This window comes from Gymnoscopelus braueri, assembly GCF_963280865.1.
Source record: "Gymnoscopelus braueri genome assembly, chromosome: 16".
NCBI classification, from domain to species: domain Eukaryota; kingdom Metazoa; phylum Chordata; class Actinopteri; order Myctophiformes; family Myctophidae; genus Gymnoscopelus; species Gymnoscopelus braueri.
Genome location: NC_137616.1, coordinates 4,956,906 through 4,977,091, shown reverse-complemented (window position 1 = coordinate 4,977,091; position 20,186 = coordinate 4,956,906). Strand labels below are relative to the sequence as shown.

The 20,186-nt window shown below is 43.6% G+C and overlaps 1 protein-coding gene across 1 annotated transcript in view; it reads left to right on the top strand.

The window, feature by feature from the left end:
* The window catches only part of flvcr1 (FLVCR choline and heme transporter 1), a gene marked incomplete at its 5' end in the record, with an annotated part of 31,419 nt that overhangs the window by 456 nt on the left and 10,777 nt on the right, over nt 1–20,186 (top strand). The window contains 11 exon segments of the mRNA XM_080452434.1: nt 699–788; nt 790–849; nt 851–916; nt 918–965; nt 967–1,005; nt 2,066–2,210; nt 7,379–7,519; nt 12,083–12,150; nt 14,596–14,699; nt 15,281–15,391; nt 18,642–18,747. Coding sequence (XP_080308560.1) covers nt 699–788; nt 790–849; nt 851–916; nt 918–965; nt 967–1,005; nt 2,066–2,210; nt 7,379–7,519; nt 12,083–12,150; nt 14,596–14,699; nt 15,281–15,391; nt 18,642–18,747 — 978 coding nt within the window.

The following is a 20,186-nucleotide window of genomic DNA, read 5'->3' as shown; positions in this document are numbered from 1 at the left end:
GTAGATTTGGTGTTTTAGGTTATTGGATTTTTTGATAGGCGATTGCATAAGATTTGTATTGTATTGTATTGCAAGTTCTATATTGTAATCAGGCAAAATAATTCAGTGGTTTTTAATGGCGCTCTGTCTTTTTAAACCTGTGATCATGCTGAAAGCTGAATAAACATAACATAATAACATCATGTGTAGTTCTGATTACAATAATTCAGAATCCAGTCATAGCCTACAGCAGTGGTTCTCAACCTTTTCAGGCCGTGACCCCTCAAAAATAATCATATTTGAACTGGGGACCCCCCAGATAAATATTGTGAAAATAGCAGATCTACAAGCTCAGCAACGGCTCGCGTTGCGAGGCGTTGTGAGCTTGTAGATATCGGCTATTTTCAAATGTTTTCTTTCTTATATTATTTGACAATTTGTCCAATGTTTGACCAGTTTGTATAGTATAGTCTGTTGATTACTTTTGATGCTGTAATGGTTATTTATTTTAGGTCTTAAAAAGGTCTTAAAAGTCCTTAAATTGTCACTTCACTGTCATCTGGGGACCCCCCCAAAATCATGTGGGGACCCCGACCCACAGGTTGACAACCACTGGCCTACAGTAATGCTCAAATAAGAGGAATAATGAATGAATAATAAGTTAATAACAAATAGTAAATCCATAATGATATCAATTGTAATTTTCCATTAACAACAAGGTGGACTGGCTCTCCATCGTCTACATGGTGGCCTACATCCCGCTCATCTTCCCCGCTACGTGGCTGCTGGACCGCCGGGGTCTGAGGCTAGACGGCGGTGCTGGGCGCCGGCCTCAACTGCCTGGGCGCCTGGCTCAAGTGCACCAGCGTCGCCCACCGACCGCTTCGCCGTCACCATGACGGCGCAGGTGGTCTGCGCCGTGGCGCAGGTGTTCATTCCTCGGCCTGCCGTCACGCGTGGCCTCGGTGTGGTTCGGACCAAAGGAAGGTGTCGACGGCATGCGCCATGGCCGTGCTCGGGAATCAGGTATATTATGGGCCTAAAAAAAATCTAGATGGTTGTTGTCTGGTGTTTATATGAAGGTGCCTGACTGACTGACTGACACACTGACGAGGCTATACGCTTATACCCAACAATCCGGCGACGCATCTCTGTCATTTTAACATTTAAAAAAACAGCAGATATACAAGCTCATTGCTATTTTAGAAAAATCGTGAAAATGTGTGCATATCTTGAAATATACATTTTTTAAAGCGAACATTTGTAAAATATTTTGTTCCAGATGCAAAGATTTGAGTTACAAATGTTTGCTTTAAAATATATATATTCAAAGATTTGCACACAATTTCACGATTTTTCAAAAATAGCAGATCTTCAAGCTCATAGCTTGTATATCTGCTATTTTTGAATAGCCAAAGAAATCTAAAAATGACAGAGATGCGTTCCCGGATTGAAGTTAAGTTGCGCAGGTGTTGCACACCGAAAATAGCAGATCTACAAGCTCACAAGCATCCAGCATGCAAATATATAACTCAGGGTTTATAGTTCTGTAAATCACCAACTGTGTACTGGGATGAATCTAAAGCCACGATGTGTGGTTCCTTTGGATGCTGTTGTCAATACTGTAACGTTTTCGCAACCCGAGCTGGAGACAAACCCCGGTCTCCAGCTCGGCAGACCGGCAGGTAACAGGCAACGCCAAGAGAGCTAGCTTCCTTGGAGGAGCAAGCTACGGCCGGGTCTTTTGCGGGGTCGCTACAATACAGTCTGTAAATGTAAAATATGATAGTCCACTCAGGTTGTTTTGTGTGGATTCTAGATAAGCAGGAGGAACACTAAGAATGTAGCCACTACATTGTAGTGTAATAACATTATAGTAACTAAAGTAAGTACATCATGTGTCAGTCAGTCTCTTTATTCATCTCACTACTAGCCTATGTCACTCTTGCACTAAACCGTGTCTCTCTCTCTCTCTCTCTCTCTCTCTCTCTCTCTCTCTCTCTCTCTCTCTCTCTCTCTCTCTCTCTCTCTCTCTCTCTCTCTCTCTTTCTCTCCCCCCTCTCTCTCTCTCTCTCTCTGTCTCTAGTTGGGTACAGCTATAGGTTTCTTGTTGCCTCCAGTCTTGGTCCCCAACACTCCAGATGACCTGGACCTGATGGGAAGGAACATCAGCGTCATGTTCTACGGCACTGCCATCGTCTCCTCTGTCCTCCTCGTGCTCACTGTGATAGGTAGGTACTGTCTGTCTGTCTGTCTGTCTGTCTGTCTGTCTGTCTGTCTGTCTGTCTGTCTGTCTGTCTGTCTGTCTGTCTGTCTGTCTGTCTGTCTGTCTGTCTGTCTGTCTGTCTGTCTGTCTGTCTCTGTGTCTCTGTGTCTCTGTGTCTCTGTCTTTGGTGGTGGTTGCTTGAGAATCAGAGGGTTCCCGTGTGAATGTAATGCATACTGTGAAGCGCTTTGGATAAAGGTGCTAATCACCATTTTGTCGCTGTCGGGCAGAAACCTCTTATCTCCATATTTAAACTTTTTGTGTTTTTTGTTGTTGTAAATTAACGCCCTACTATCATTCTACGGCGTCACACAAAAGTATCAAAAGTAGCAGATCTGCCAGCTCGAGATGTGGCGCGAAGCGACATGTTTTGTGCTTGTAGATCTGCTACTTTTGCTGTTTTTGAATTTGAATTCTGAAAAGTAACAGTTTTGGACATATGAGGTTTCCACCTGACAGAGATGATATATTTAACGCCTCTCATTTCCTCCTCACACACACACACACACACACACACACACACACACACACACACACACACACACACACACACACACACACACACACACACACACACACACACACACACACACACACACACACACACTATCTTGGAGATTCTGTAGCGTATATATATGTAGCCATCTGCCATCTGGTCTCTCAAATCATAGAGTTCAGTTGACTGCCTGGCACCTCTTGTATCTTTACATTCAAGTTAAGGTAACAACAGGCATACCTTTGTAGACAAGAAAAGAGTTGTGTGTGTGTGCGTCCATGTTCGGTTGTCTACACCTGCGTGCGTACGTGCGTGTGTGCGTGCATGCATTTCACACACACTCAGATGCATACAGTACATAGGCCTACCAGGTGGTAGGTCTAACTTCCCATGAATTGAAGGCTATGGCCTGAGAAGTATTACTCCTTCTTTTCACACATACCCAGTTTGCATTTGTTCTGGGTGAGTGTGGGGAGTATAGCTGGGCGATAGGGGCAAAATCAAATATCACAGCTTTTTTACCAAGTACCTCAATATAAATATTTATTGTGTGTGTGTGTGTTGTGTATTGTGTGTGGATATAGGCTGCCCATTTGATTTGTACGTGGACACTTGTTTTACATCCAAACTTATGAAATATCAGCCTTTGGTGGAACGTATTATGGCCTTAGGATATTGATTGATTGATTGAATACTTTATTAGCAGTTTAAAAAAAAAAATCACACCCTGTGTGAAGTGGGCGGTGTCTTGCTAGCTAATCACAATACTGAATGGAGTCAACCAATCATGTACAAAAAATAAATACATTTATTGAAACACTCTTTATGATGGAAGAAACCATAACTAAAAAAAAAAAAATTATGTTTTTTTTAAAGTTATGGTTTCTTATATAGGGCTATGCACATGTGTCATGTGACACTGGCCAATCACAGTCCTGAATAGACTGTGATTGGCCAATCACGGTGCAGGGTTAGGCGGGGTACATTTTGGCCAATCACAGCGCAGGATTTGGTGTACAAATATCCAAACCTCACTTATAGGGGCGGTTTCACCACCCAAAAAAAGCACAGGAAAGTACAGTTCAATACAAGGTGTGCTAAGAGGATTTTAAACCCAAGAAAGCCTATGGCTTGTTTCCATTGGGGTCCTTTGTACTCAATTAATCGAAACATTTAGTCACGGTCCGTGTCAGGTGAGGACACAGAAGCAGAACAAGGCAAGCAGGCAGATCAAGTTATACCAAACAGGCTTACAGCAGAACAATCACAGGCAGGAACACACAGTAACAATGAATATAATCTGACAATGGAACATTAAACACAGGAAGGTTTAAATAGACACAAACTAACAGGACACAGGTGAAACATAATTACAATCAACACATGATTGGCTGAAACTGAACAGGACACAGGTGAACTACATTTGCAATTACAGACTGGCGAGACAAGACAGGTAGCAACAACTAGGGCAGACAGGAAACACTAGGAACAACACTGCACAATAAGGTACCCAACAGACAGTTCATGACAGTACCCCCCCTTCAAGGGATGGATTCCAGACATCCCAAAAACATTGTCAGAACACCTAGCAGAGTGGGTGGAGGGGGGTCGGAAAGGAGGGGCTCAGAAACAAAAACTGGACTGGCAGGAACAAGTCGGGACAAAAACATTGGACTGGCTTTGGGCAAGGCAAGACAAGAATGCTAAACACAGGGGGACACAAAAATTAACAGACTGATTGAGAGACATAGACAAACCTGCAGGCAAGCACAAAGACAAGCAGACAGGCACAAGTTGAGACAAACAAACAAACTAACTGACAGAAGGACAAGTGGACAAACAGGCGGTCAGACATAACAGGTGGTTAAACAAGATAGAAGGGAGAGTAGAGGACTGGGGAGTAGACTGGCACACAAGCAGACTGGCATACACACTAGCAGACATACAGATAGGGAGACAGGCAGGAAAGGGTAGCAGACAGGGCAAAGTGAGAGCTAGCAACCTTAGTAACAGGGGGACTGAGAAATGGAGGAACAGCAGTGCTAGTTACCTAGGCAACGGTAGGACAGGGCTATGCACTGTTGGAAGCAGGAGTGATGGCGACCACGACAGTGGGTCTCCTGGCAGACCCAAGACAGGTAGGTTCAGGAAGAACAGGGTCAGGAGGACAGGTGGGTTCAAGACTCATGAACCCAAGCCGAATCGCTGGAGCAGGCTGGTCACAAGCCAACTGGAGGCTTGTAGGCCGGGAAGTAGCTGACAGGAGAGCAGGCTGGGATGCACGGTAAACAGGAGTGACCGGCTCAGGGCCGAAGATGGTTGCTGGGATAGCAAGGATGCTAATATGGAGGGTTAGTTCTCTTGCCGTTGGCGTTCCATCCACCAATCTTGCTAGGTCTGGTCTTTTCTTCATGAAGCATAACACTTCCTTAAGAGCCAACCTGAGAGCGGTTTCCTGATGCCTAACACAGGAGGTGTTCTTAACTCATTGACTGCCAGAGTTAAACCATTGTCTATAGCTGCCCATGCCAGCGATTCCGAGCATTTTCACTAACCTTTGAAAAAACATGGAATATTTCTCTTCACCCGCCGATCGCTTTAGACGTAGGGGGGTCTCTTAGAATCGGAGAAAAAACTATTGTGCCGCCGCCATAATCCATTCCATAGTTATTGGCAGTTGAATGTACTTGTAGCTTGTCCTGGGGTCCTGCCAAAAAGCAGCAGAAAGCTGCTTTTTGGCGAATCCTATTATACTAAACGAAACGCATTTGCTCCATTTTTGTTGTGATCTTTGGCTGTGCTCTTCATCATCAGCATGATTCACAGGCTGCGGAACAGCGCCCTCTAGCGTAAACCACTGAAAACACCACATGACGAGTGACTCGTCAATGGCGGGCGGTGTGAGCCTTGGGCCAAATGGCGAGTATACTCGAGTATGCTATACAGTCAATGAGTTAATAGCGTTCACATAGCTATTAATTGCAATCGTCGATCTCCTGGAGTTCTGCTGGGTCCGTGTTTGGTCAGATTATACTGTCACGGTGCATGTCAGGTGAGGACCCAGAAGCAGAACAAGGCAAGCAGGCAGATCAAGTCCAGTAATTATTATCACCAAACAGTCTTACAGCAGGACAATCACAGTCCTACAGGTTTTGAAGGAGAGTAGGGATTTACACTCCTTTACGACTGCTGGTAGGGCGTTCCACATTTTTGTGGCATAGCAGGAGAACAAATTTAACCCCTTGTTAGAGCAAAAACTGGGTTGGACGTGATTAGTGGAGCTCCCTTTGGTGTTGTGATTGTGGACTTCATTGACGTTTGTGAAGTAGTTATAGTTTGACAGGTACATGGGTGTCTTTGTGGTGTAGTGTATCTTGTAGACCAGGCCCATTGCAAGTTGCTGTACTCTGTCCTCTGCCCTGAGCCATCCCACCTTAGCAAAATGAGCAGGGGTTAAATGAGTTGTAGATGTAAGGCCAAGAAGTAGCCTTACCAGTTTGTTTTGGGATGTCTGGAGCCTTGTTTTAAGGCCTTTGTGGTGTGGTTATGGTACCATGAGGTGCATGCATAGCCGAAGTAACCTTGGATAAGTGTTCCTGCACTGTCAACTTGTCCTTGTGTTTGGGAGTCTGGGTCTCGTACACAAACTTGTGCTCCGTGGCCTGCGATTGGGAGGATTGCAAAAGACTAATGCAAAAAAAAATCTGTATATTAAGTCATCAATGTGTTGATGAGTTAATACATTTTTCCTCTGTGTGTTAATAAGCATGTGAAGCAGTTGTATCTGATTTGACCGTAATGTAACCTTACTCTGATGTGTTTGGATCTATAATGTATTTGTTTATTTGTTTATTTGTTAGGATCCCCATTAGCTGTGCCCTAGCCTCGATCTCCAGGCTTTTATTTTTGCTCAAAAAGAAAGCCTGGACCAATTTGTTGACGTTTCTGGCGTAGGAGGTGGGAGTCAACCTTTCATTTCCCCAACCAACCAGAGTGCAGTGGGCGTCGCTCCAAATGTTGTGACGTCAGGGCTCTCAATGCTGCACATTGGTGGAGGAGGAGGGCGCGGAGCGGGGCGGGCGCACAGATTGGTGAACCAATGGGAGCCCACGGATGTTTTCGCCGGAGATTTTGAATCCGCCCCTCTATGCCAGATATCAGACGTGATGGGGCAGGCTAGCTGTGCCCTAAAGCACCACTAGTCTTCCTGGGGTCCACATATAAAAACAATACATACATTTAAAACATACATTTAAAAAGACAAAACATAAAGAAAAAAGATAATGTACATTCAACTTTATAGTCCATATACAAAAAAAAATTAAGAGCACATATACAACTAATTGAAATGCATTAAAAAACATCTAGAACATCCTACAACAAATATTTTTTGTGTTTGAATAGTGATTTCTGTGTCAGTTTGGTCATTAATGTATTGCGCTTTCTGTGTAGATCCACGTAAAAAATATATGTGTGTGTGTGTGCGTGTGTGTGTGTGTGTGTGTATGTGTGTGTGTGTGTGTGTGTGTGTGTGTGTGTGTGTGTGTGTGTGTGTGTGTGTGTGTGTGTGTGTGTGTGTGTGTGTGTGTGTGTGTGTGTGTGTGTGTGTGTGTGTGTGTGTGTGTGTGTGTTTCCAGTCATAAAGGACCGTCCTCCGCTGCCCCCCAGCCAGGCCCAGGCCGTGCTTCCATCCTCTCCTCCAGAGGATTACTCCTACAGACGGTCCATAGTCAACCTCTTCAGGAACAAGGCCTTCCTGCTGCTGCTCGCCAGCTACGGTAAGGACAGGACAACATGCATGGATCAAAGTTCTCAGTCGCCACCACTGATTTCAGTCATTTGGAGGCTGGAATCAGCCCTCCAACCAGTGGTGGAAAGTAACTACTGTAAGTACATTTACTTAATTACTGTTAAGTACAATTTTGAGGTATTTGTACTTTACTTGAGTACATCCAATTTTCAGTACTTTTACTCCACTACATCTCGGATCCAAATGTTGTACTTTTACTCCACTACATTTATTTGAAAACTTTAGTTACTTGTTACCTTGTAGATTGATTATTATTACAAAACATACAGTAACTACTTCAGCCCTATATACATTTTGGCCATTTGAAAATAGCCGATCTACAAGCCCACAATGCGTCGCGATGCGACACATTGTGAGCTTGTAGATCTGCTATTTTCAAAATATTTTTATACATTTGAAAACTTGAAACGGAACATTCTGCATGTACTTTTACTGTTGGTACTTTAAGTACATTTTGATGGCAATACTTTTGTACTTTTACTGAAGTACTTTTTTTTATTGTGGACTTTTATTTGTATTTCTAAATTGCAGTAGTGATACTTTTACTTAAGTAAGAAATGTGAGTACTTTTTCCACCACTGCCTCCAACACGTTGCGCTGCGACCTACGTTGTGAGCTTGTAGATCTGCTATTTTTGGTTGTTAGTTACTTTATAATCTCTAAAAGAGCAGAATCTGTCAGCACCATGTGCCTTTAGCATGTAGTGTTGTTGTTAGTAGGAATAAACACAGAAGCACCTGGGAGGAAGTGGACTAAGAAAGGGGAGGAGGTGCTGCCCCCAGAGGCTAAAACAAAGGAAAACAAACAAAAACAATTCTTCCTCTTTCTTTTAATACCAAATGGGTTCCCAGCTTGGTTATTTTAAGATCAAAGTGTATTTGAAGAGGTCAAACTAGCAATAGAATACATGCTCAGAAACGTCTTCCATAAACATGGTCTCAGACATTTTACAAAAACAAAGCCTCAATTAAAGCCTCAATTAAAGCCTCAATCTGTGATTTTCTTTTTTTCAAAGGGTTGGCTGTATGTGGAACAGCAGCAACATATAGGTTTAGAATGATAATACCTAAACGTTATAATTTTACATACTTTGTGTGTGTGTGTGTGTGTGTGTGTGGGGGGGGGGGGGGGGGGGTCTCCTTTCTCACTGTTTCATAAATCACTGATTAGGATTTGGCCTGACAAAATAATAATAATACCTGGAATTTATATATTGCTTTTCTTAGTACTCAAAGTCCAGGGGGAGAGGGAGAAAAAAAGAGGGGAAAAAAGAGAACAACTTTATTAGGAAAAATAACTTGGATAAGCAACAAAACACTAAAAACAAGAGTTGAAAGAAAGTCAAATGTTCCAGTCATTTTATTTTGCGTTATTCCATGAACATGCCTACAGACTAAATGGATTGTCAAAGGACCGTCCAAACCCCAACAATGGTAACAATTGGTGTAACAGTTCTGAAGCCGAACTAGAAAAAACGTGATCTAAAACGTGCGCAGTCGCGAATCGCGGATCGGTCTTCCCGTGGATATATATATGTATTTGTTTTACTCTGAGACTCGAGAATATGGGTTAGGCTATCTGTTCTATTATTATAGCATATTCTATTAGTCTATTGTTATTGCTACTACTTCTAAAAGCAAAAGCAGCTACTACTGTTACAGTATATAATGCTGAATGCCTAAATTGCCATTTGTACTGTATTTACGGTACGACTGATTAGCTGATGTGACTTTTTTTCAGTGAGCCCAATGAACCTTTATGAACCTTCTTCAAGGTCTTATGAATGACAAACACCATTATCATATACTGTTATGACCTGGGGGGATGTTACACAACACACACACACACACGCACGCACGCACACGCACACACACACATACACACACACACACACACACACACACACACACACACACACACACACACACACACACACACACACACACACACACACACTCACCTGACAGCCAGCCAAAACAACCTCATTCTTAGATTTTATTTAAAATTGGCTTCCTTCTAGACTATAAATCTGTGTGATAACCTGTGTAATCATCCTATCTACCTGTGTGTAACGTAACGTTACTCCTTGGAATATCTACTTACTTTATGTTCTGAGGGTGATATTCATTAAGTACTTGCACTTGTGGACAAAATAACCACGCAAGTAGTCTGTATTCACAATGCATTCATATGTATTATACACATTATTATTGTGCAGTTAGTCTGTTGTAAGTGTGAAATAGGGCCTTTGTTTACCCAATGGGCTGGCTGTAGTAAAGCAGTTGAGAGTGGCTGACCTCAGGGCGATTACTGAATTAAAAAAGAATGTCCCCTTCCTACAAACGTCAAAGGAAGCATATTAGCTATACACACATACGACTGTGGGTGCTGGGATAAAGAGGCCTCAGTTCAAAAAGGTAGAGCCCGCACACCAAAGCAGGTAAAGGCAGGGGCGTAGCCACGGGTGGGCATAGGTAGGCCTGGGCCCACCCAATTGTTTTTTCTGCCCACCCAAAAAAAAAAAAAAAAAATCTATATATATATATATATATATATATATATATTTATTTATTTTTTAAATATCATATTCAGCTATTTTGATAAAAGTGTCGGAAATCCGTCACAAACCCGCAAAAAAAGTACCCAAAACCCGCCAAAAAACGCAAATCTTCGCACACGCGCGCACACGCTCCTGCCTAGGCCCAGCCTACGCGTTCTGGCTACGCCACTAGGTAAAGGATTTACTTCTTTATTACAAAAATGGCATTGTTTCGATCCACAGCGGAAGAAGATTCCCAGAAACCGAAATACTTTTCTAGGACCAGGACAGGTGCTCTCTCGTTTTGAAGGAGAGTAGGGTAGGGAGTCACAGTTTTTAATGGCTGTTGGTAGGGCATTCCACATTTTGGTGGCATAACAGTAGAATAAATTTAACCCTGTGTTTGTGCCGAATCTGGGTTGAACAAGAACAGTGGAGCTCCCTCTGGTGTTGTGCCTGTGTGTGTCTCTCATGTTGTTGAAGTAGTCTGACAGGTACATGGGCACCCCTGATTATCTTGAAGACCAGGCCCAAGGCAACTCCCTTGAAACCTGACACATGCTAATTCAAAATGAAAATGAGCTCAACGGACGGCAAACAGCATCGTCAGTATGAGTATAGTAGCCACCCAGCAAAAAGCACATTTCTTAGGATTATGCCATTTCCAGGGGTTTTAGTACCTAAGTACCCCTTAGTTCAGTGGTTCTCAACCTGTTCTCATCCCACATGATTTTGTTGGGGGGGGGGGTCCCCAGATGACAGTGAAGTGACAATTTAAGGACTTTGAAGACCTTTTTAATACCCAAAACAAAGAAAAGAAAAAAAGACCATTACTGCATCAAAAGTAATCAACAAACCATACTACAAAACTGGTCAAACATTGGCCAAATTGTCCAAAAAATATAAGAAAGAGGCAAACATTTTGAAAATAGCCGATCTACAAGCTCACAACGCCTCAGCTTGTAGATCTGAACAATATTTATCTGTGCTTACTGTAGCAGGGTGGGGGTCCCCAGCTCAATATGTGATTAATTTGGGGGGGGGCCTGAAAACGTTGAGAACCACTGCGGTCAGTGCCGTTGCACACTGTCAGTTCCGGTAATCAAACCACCCACCCACCACCCTGTGACTACTACTAAGTAAGCAGCCTTCCAAACCTACCAGCTGCCTGTTTTACACTATATCCACCAAATTGCACATGACCGAGTACCTCGAGGTGCTCTGGGAATCCTCCAGTCCTGTTAAAAGCCTTGTCAAATCAATCCCGCTGTGTCGTTTTTCTGTCACTTCCACTTTTCTGTTACGCTGTGTTTCCTGACCGGGTTTTCTGACTGTGTTTACTGAGTTAGGAGAGTCTGTGTCCTGCAGCCATTTGTTCCATTAGTTAGATTATATCTGAACATTCAATGTAACACAGACACATATTCTCCCTGTGTTTTTTTGGCAGCACATTTCATAATAGAACCTCCAACCCTGGCAGTGTCATTGACTTGTTCGAACCTTTTTAGGAGATTGGAAGCAGGTTGGAGTCTATTATTATTTCCAATGGAAGAGTGAACGTGAACACAGCTTCTGAACCAGTCTTTAGCTCCATGGTCACTGAACTAAATATTGGACGCGATCATCACAAGACACACAATATTCTCAAGATTTTCATACTAAAATGTTTTTTTTTTCAGAGAGACAAATTATTATCAACCTTTCTCTGTCCCAGCAACACACTCTCGCGGGATCTAGCACCAGTAAACATCGGACGTTCGCGAGATCTGCCGTCGCCCACTTATAGGAGACCATTTGTAGGATTTGTGTACCATTTCACCTCTGGTGGCTCCAATTGGGATGGCGTACCTTCATAAATTAGCCATCTTTGGCCATATTAAAGTAACCCACTACCATCTTTTGACCAAGTTGGGGGGGGGGGGTCAAACTCATGCGTTTTTGTGTCGCTGTTGTATGGAAGAAATGAACTGTTTTCTCTATTTGTGTTTGTAGGTATAATGACTGGCTCCTTCTACTCCGTATCTACTCTTCTCAACCAGATGATCATGGCTTGCTATGAGGTAAAGTCACAGTATACAGTACTGAATGTATATATTTCCCTCCTTTTTTTAATAGATTTTCTGGGTCTTTCTGCATTTATTGATAGTACACAGTAGAGAGAGACAGGGATAGAGAGACAGGGACTGTCTTGGGGATGTGCATGGGGTGGCGACAAAGATGAAAAGAGAGTAGGAGAGGGAGAGAGAGAAAGAGAGATGAAGGGAGGGAGGGGAAGCTGACGCTGAAGCAACGAGGAGACATGTCTGTGAGTCCATTGTCTGTGACTGAGTTCATTAGCTGCTCTCACGCATGCCTGCCACCCAGAACAACACTGTGTGTGTGTGTGTGTGTGTGTGTGTGTGTGTGTGTGTGTGTGTGTGTGTGTGTGTGTGTGTGTGTGTGTGTGTGTGTGTGTGTGTGTGTGTGTGTGTGTGTGTGTGTGTCTGTCTCTGTCTGTACAAAACACACACACACACACACACACACACACACACACACACACACACACACACACACACACACACACACACACACACAAACACACACACACACACACACACACACACACACACACACACACACACACACACTGTATAAACCCAAACAGTGGTTCGAGACCCATGTTTGGGTCACGGACCAATTTTTATGGGTCGCCAGTAAATATCCCCTTTACATTTTTTGTTTCCTACATTTAAAACATAAATAAATAAATAAATAAAAGTTTAAAAAAAAGTTAAGACAAAAAAATTGTCAATTAAAAACAATTCCAACATCTGTCTTTCTGTTTGTCTGACAGACACAAATATACCGACATGAGAATATGACTTTATCTCTTGCTCTTCCTCTGTTTCTGACTTTATCTATCGTGTTATGTCTTAACGTACTGTTAATCATTTTGATGGGAATATTATTCACCTGAGTATTTCAGCATTTTCGTGTCGTTCATTCGTCTCGCCTCCGGTAATTGTGTGTTCACTTTCAAATTCAAAGTGCTTTTTGCCATTTGAATTGTACAGTATGTACAATTCATACACTGGAATACGTGTATGAAGTTCCAAAAAAGGTTACAAGGAAGGAATAGAAGATGCATTTATGGTGACAGGCCTACATACAAGGTTTCATGGACATACAGCGATGAGATGCACTGCGCTCAAGCCCCCAGAACCACGGTAGAACATTGAAGCGGCCGTCACCTGGTGGTCAAATCTGGGATAGCAACATTTCCGCATTTAAAATGCTACTGCGCATGCGCTCTATGGCCTGCTCTATTGGCTCCGATATTGGCTCCGATATTGGTACTTCGGGCAGACTTCCGGGTGCTTCTAACACCACTGAGCAACTCTCATTGAAATGAATAGCTGGGGCCGGGGCAGTCCGCCCTCTAGATATATTATAACTCTATGACTGTGCTTGGCTAGAAGCTTTTACAGAACCAGTAAAATCCACTCTCACACACACATGTGCGCGCTGTACAACTTCACACACATGTACCACCATGCAGGCTCTCACACACACACGCACGCACGCATGCACGCACGCACGCACACACACACAGACAGAAAGAGCATGTGACTGGCTATCCCTTCCATAAGATGACCCTATGTGTTCTGACGTGGCCTCTTTATGGAGAGATATGACCCTATATATATATGTGTTCTGACATGTGGCTCTTTATGGAGAGATACGAGAGTTTACAAGAGCAGAAAAAGCTGCCTGTCAGCTGTGTGAATGTTCACTGCTGCTGATGCAGGGCTCTGGGTTCACACTGTACCAGGAGACGGTTGCAGAGGTTGTGCAACATGAGCAAGAACATAAGGCAGACAATCACACTGAGACACCATGCAACCAGCAAAACAGTTTTCCTATATGGTGCACCGTGCATGCACACACATCATGCCTGATGTGCACTCCTCTCTCAGCTCAAAACGCTGCGTTTCGAGCTTGTAGATCTGCTACTTTTGATGCTTTTGTGTGACGCTGTAGTATGATCAAGTAGGGTGTTCATTTACGAAAAAAACACACACACACACACACACACACACACACACACACACACAATGGGGCAGCTGTGCATGAGTGGGTAGAGAGGCCGCCTGGGAATCAGACGGTCACTGATTCCTCCCCCAGCCCGTCCCAGTCTATATGTGTGTCCAGGTCAGTGTTGCCAGATTTTACGAGAAAAATAAGCAACCAGCAGGTCTATGAAAACAAGCCCAAAAGAAGCGACTATTTGGCCACATGAGCACTTTAAACCTCTATACTGTATACATTGGCTATTTGAAAATAGCCAAAAGATGCAATGCGTTGTGAGCTGGTATATTGGCTTTGGAAATAGCAAAAACAATGGAGCTTGCACAAAAACGAATTTCACCCACTGTGTTGTGTTACACCTGGAAACCCTGTGATGTGACAATAAAGTTGATTCTGATTCTGATCTCCGCTCCTCTTGTTTTCTCTGTCCACAGAACCAGGAGATGAACGCAGGGCGTATTGGACTGACCCTGGTGGTAGCTGGGATGGTGGGCTCCATCATCTGTGGCCTATGGCTGGACTACACCAAGACATACAAGTACATAACACACACATGCACACGTGCACACACAAAACGACACTCACACACAAAAAGACAATCTCTTCTACGCACACCTACACATGCATACATGGATTACATGCATACAATTCAATTTTAAATTCAAAGGAGCTTTATTGGCAAAAGAAAACATACATTTACATTGTCAAAGCAAGAGAGTCAAAACATAATAACAACAATGTAAGACAACACAATGCGGAAAGTATGTACAGTTGGAGGGGGTACAGAGCTATGTCACATTGCGACAGACCTTATGTACATGTACATTTTTTGAGACAAATAGCAGCAATATTTTGCAGTCACCTTTTCCCAAAACAATTTAAATAGTACACACAAAAGTCTCAGATTTAAAATGTGTTTAAAGGTAGCAGCTCCATTTATATGTCCAGTAGGTCTATGTCAGGTTAGTTTGTCTATAGGAGAGTACCAAAGTCGTACCAAAGAATTTCTTCTATGCTTTTTCATACACTGACTCCTCCTTTACGTTTACTTTTACTTTACTGGAGTATTTCCAATTGTCTATACTTGTGTTCCTGTGTTCTCCGTCTTCTAATCTCCAGGATGACCACTCTGATGGTGTACATCTTGTCGTTTCTGGGCATGCTGGTGTTCACCTTCACCCTGGACCTCAACAACATCTACCTGGTGTTCGTCACTGCCGGAGCACTCGGGTAAAAGACTGACCGTATATGAACTCTTACAAACCAAACTGTGGCTGTGGATAGGACTGTATGCTTTAGAGAGAATCTAAAGCTGTGGTTATATATGTGGTTGCAAGCATCATACTGAGCAAGCGTCAAACCCATTCTGTCAGGTCTCGCTAGGGCGCGCAGCACTAGCCAACACACAAGAGGGGGTTGGGGTGTGCTGAAACCAGCGCACCCCGAAACAACAGGTTGAGAATTGATTGTATGAAACAATCACCTGTGCATCCAGTCTCAATGTTGGTAAACAAATAATTGGTCTATATTGTGGAACCTATAACTTCATCCCTGTGGCTTTTTTTGTTGAAATCCTCTTCTTGGTCACAGATACTGGTCGGAGACACTGGAATTGTCCGTAGGGAATGTTTTTAACAAGGTGAGGGGATGTGAAAACTGTCAGCTCGCAAAATCGTATTGCGGTCTGTGTTCTTACGGAAGATGGTGGTACGCAGCTCCCCTGAAGATGACTTCATGATTTTGAGGTCCAAAAAGTTAATTTATTTCTGGCTGTAATCTATTGAAAGTCTATGCTGTTGTGCTTTTGAGATAACTGTGTAACTCAACAAGGGCTTGTAGGTCCCCTTTGTAGAAGAATATTGAATCGTATACATTATGTATGTATGTAACGTCCATACCAGGGGCGTAGCCAAAAAAAATAATATATAGCCTATATTAATATATAAATAAAAATAAATAAATATCATATTCAGCCATTTTCATAACAGTGTATATATAGGCAGGGGTGCACATAACTTTTTAGGTCTAGTACTCAGAAGAGCACCTGGAGATGTGACTTGGTGCGCACCAAATAAATGGTCCCGTCCCGTTTTGTCAACGGGGGGAGGGGGGGTGTGCTGCGCGAGAAAAAAGGACGCTCTGCTTCCAAATTCCGCCGTTTTTCGCCGTTTTTTTTTCTCACGCCGTTTGGTGAACCCCCCAAGGTTGGTGTCCTGTGCTGCGCTGCTTTTATCCGCCAGATTGGGACGTTCACGGCATATTTTGCACCATTACGGTGCGTTCATCATCGGTGACGAGTGCCTCTAACAGCTGCTGCTGGCTGCGTGCAGCGAGCTGCGAGTCGCAGCGTGTCTGTGTGTTAGGATGCGAGGCAACACTCACACAATCACGTGCAGCATGCGTCCCCTCCCATGCGCCTAATGGCTGTACATGGGGCCGACGTGTGCTTTAGCGTGATTGTGTGAGTGTGGCTTCAGGAAGTAAATTCCTAGCCTCGATCTCCAGGCTTTTGTTTTGCAAAAAAATAAAAGCTTGGAAATTCCTGTCCCAGCTGTTGGTACGCAAAAGCGCCTCGCGTCGTCTGATGTGCCGCGCATTATTTATTTTGGGTGCGCATGCGCACCTGCGCACCAGTTATGTGCACCCCTGTATATAGGTATCCGAAATCCGTCACAAACCCGAAAAAAAGTAGCGAAAACCCGGAAAAAAATGCAAATCATCGCGCACGCTTTGCGTGTGCACACGGTCTGGGCGCGCATGCACGCACGTGTGCATGAGTGCCCACCCGCTCCTGCCTAGGCCCAGCCTACGCTAGCGTTCTGGCTACGCCACTGGTCCATACCAGATGATTCTGTGGAGATTGGAAGGGCCCGTGATGTGCTTCTCTTTAGTCCTAATAAAAGGCATGCGTAGTTGGGGGCAAAACTGGCACCCATGGCTGTGCCTCGTTTTTGCCTGAACAGCCTGTCCTGGAAAACAAACACATTATTGTTTAGCGTCCATTCTGTTAATGATTGAATTATTTTGGTGGATTGTCAGTCGTCCTGGACTGTAGAAAGTTATTTATTGCATTAACAAAATGGACGCTAAACAATAATGTGTTTGTTGTCCGGGACAGGCTGTTCAGGCAAAAACGAGGTCTTAACACATCGTGTGCCAGAGGTTTATTAAAATAGGGTACATCCAGTGCCAGTATATATCTTCCATCCACCTACGCTGATATGTTTCGTGCTGTAGAAGCCCCGACGAGGACGTGCATGTAAACAAAGCCTGCGTGCGAGACGGCGGAGGGTCCCGACTAACGCCTGGAACAATAATATTTCTAACGCGATCCTCAATTGCAGAGTGATCGCCGATCGAAAACGGCTCACTTCCACCACGTTAAAAAGAAATAGGAGATATTAAGCTTTTAGTCAAGGAGTTAACATTGGAGCGGACGAACGGAAGCATTTTTTACATGGATCCACATCCGGCCTCTCCTTCTTAGAGACTCCTTGGATGATCCCAAAGTTTCGTTAGAGCGCCCCACGTGGGAAAAATATATATTAAAAATATTTTTCGGTCCGGACCGTTTATGGCACAACGCATAGCTTCTCAAAAACGGTCCGGACCGTTTTTGGCACACAATGTGTTAAGTGTCGAAACGCGTCGGTCAGCTGTTGCCTTGCACATCTGCAAAATAAATCATTTATTTTTTCACCTGAAGACGGAGTGCCTCAGTATTTTTTCCCCCTACGGTCTGCCTCACCACAAGCATAACTTTGGGTTCCTTTGCTTCTAGCCCTATACCTGTTCCACTGAAGAGCACCTGTTTTGAGAGCCACTGTGATTGAACCCATGCAGCACTTCCTTTTATTTTGTTTTAAAACAGACTCACATGCTGTCAGGGAGAATATTGTACAGTATAGTGCTTGTTATATGTTCAAACACAGCTGCTGAGGCAGGTGTGGCTGTTTACGGTTGCAACGTCAAGCGTGTGGTGTGGTGTGTGTGTGTGTATGTGGGGGGGGGGGTTAGGGGGGCGGATATTCGCAAGCTAGTACGTCGGGTCACCATACCTTGTCTTTGTTATCCTGGTGTGTGTGTGGTGGGGGGGGGGGGGGGTGTTGCTATTCGTGAGCTTGTACTGTAGGTAGTGTTTCTTAAAGTGGGGTCCGGGGACCTCCAGGGGTCCTTGGTGGGGTCCCCAGCAAAAGTTCAAAAGAATATAGCGTCACAATCATTTTAACCACTTTATCCATGTATATGTTGGCTATTCAAAAACAGCAGATCTACAAGCTTTTTTATTTTTTATTTTTTATAAACCTTCTCTTCTGGGGGTCCCTGGCCCAAAACATTTTCAGATGGGGGTCAGTCCACGGCCAAATACATATCAGGGTGTTCCTTGACTTGAAAAAGTCAAAGAGAACCACTGCTGTAAGTTGAGTCACCAAACCTTGTCTTCGTTGCTAACCAACACAAACATGTGTGTGTCCTCCAGGTTCTTCATGACCGGATACCTCCCTCTGGGCTTTGAGTTTGGAGTGGAGATCACCTACCCGGAGTCTGAAGGAACCTCCTCGGGTCTCCTCAACGCCTTCGCCCAGGTAACAGAGGTCAACCGTGCCTGTGTGACTTCTAGGCCTGTCACAGTTATTACGTAATCGCCTAATCGCAATTATTCTTTGCATAATCGTCAAAATCATTCCCATGTTGATTGACCTGTATAGTTGTCGATTCCATATAGTCTAGATCAGTGGTTTTCAACCCTTTTCATATCAAGGTCCATTATTTATTCGGTATTTGAGCCACGGAAGCACCGTTTGATGAGATTTAGCCTCTCAGACCCAAAACATATAGAATATTTAGTTGTCGTTGGATTTTGTCCACAATTCCATACTGTATAGGTGGTGCCAATATGAGAGATATCTTTCATTAAGTAATACAGATGTTTAACAATCATTTAACCACCCTTACGGGTCCATTTGGTTTCATTTTACACTCTCAAGAGTTAAAGATCTATAAGGGTCCATTTGGTTACCAACTCTCCATCATTTAAAAGAAAATCCACCCTATAAGTGTGGACCCCACTTTCCATCTAGACTAATAAACGTCTCTGTCGGGTGGAAACCTCATATGTCCAAAACAAACTTTTCAGGATTCAAATTCAAAAATAGAAAAAAAGGCTTCGCGCCGCGTTTCAAGCTTGTGGATCTGCTACTTTTGAGGCTTTTTGTGTGACGCTGTAGTATGATCAAGTAGGGCGTTAATTTATGAAAAAACAAATGTAAAATACAGCTACAAGCAGCTTCGAGGGATAAGGCAGAGGGAGAGAGAGCGAGAGGCAGTGACAGTGATTAGGGGTTAAGAGTCTTGCTCAGGGACAAATTTCATTTAATCGACACATTTGCTGGCTTGGCCTGGAATCGTACCTGGGGCAACCAGGGCCTCTGGCTCCCTAGGCGGGCTCACTAACCACTCAGCTATGGCCGCAGTACTGACTGAGCCATTGGATAGAAAGAATTGGATTTCATGTGTGGTAAGTTATCATACAGCATGGGTTGCTTATTATATACATACAAGCTCATAACTGCATATGAGTAATCTGGTTCCCTGGTGTATAGAGCATTGTTACAGGTATAGACTCATTTGTTTGTTAATGTTGCTACCCTTTAAATGGCCATGGCCAATAGCGTGGCATTGGGCGCTTAAAGTTAAATATTTGAAAAACTAAACATTATTTCAAAGAAAAAGCCACCAGGCCACTAATGAGTTGTGAGTGAAGACAGGTGTGATTGGTGATGAGTGAGAGCAGGTGAGAGGGGTGGATCCAATCCATGGGAATAGAGAAGAAGTGAACATGCATTAATTAACAAAGTCATGATTTTTGTTCAGTAAATTATATTTGGACTGGTTAAATTGGGGTTTGAACCAGGGACCTACAGACTTGCGGGTAGACAGTGTAAAGGATAATTCCTTTAACAGGTCTGTTCATGAAAGTCCTTGCGGCCTTGTTTCCAATGAGGGCCTGTGAGCAATTAAGAGT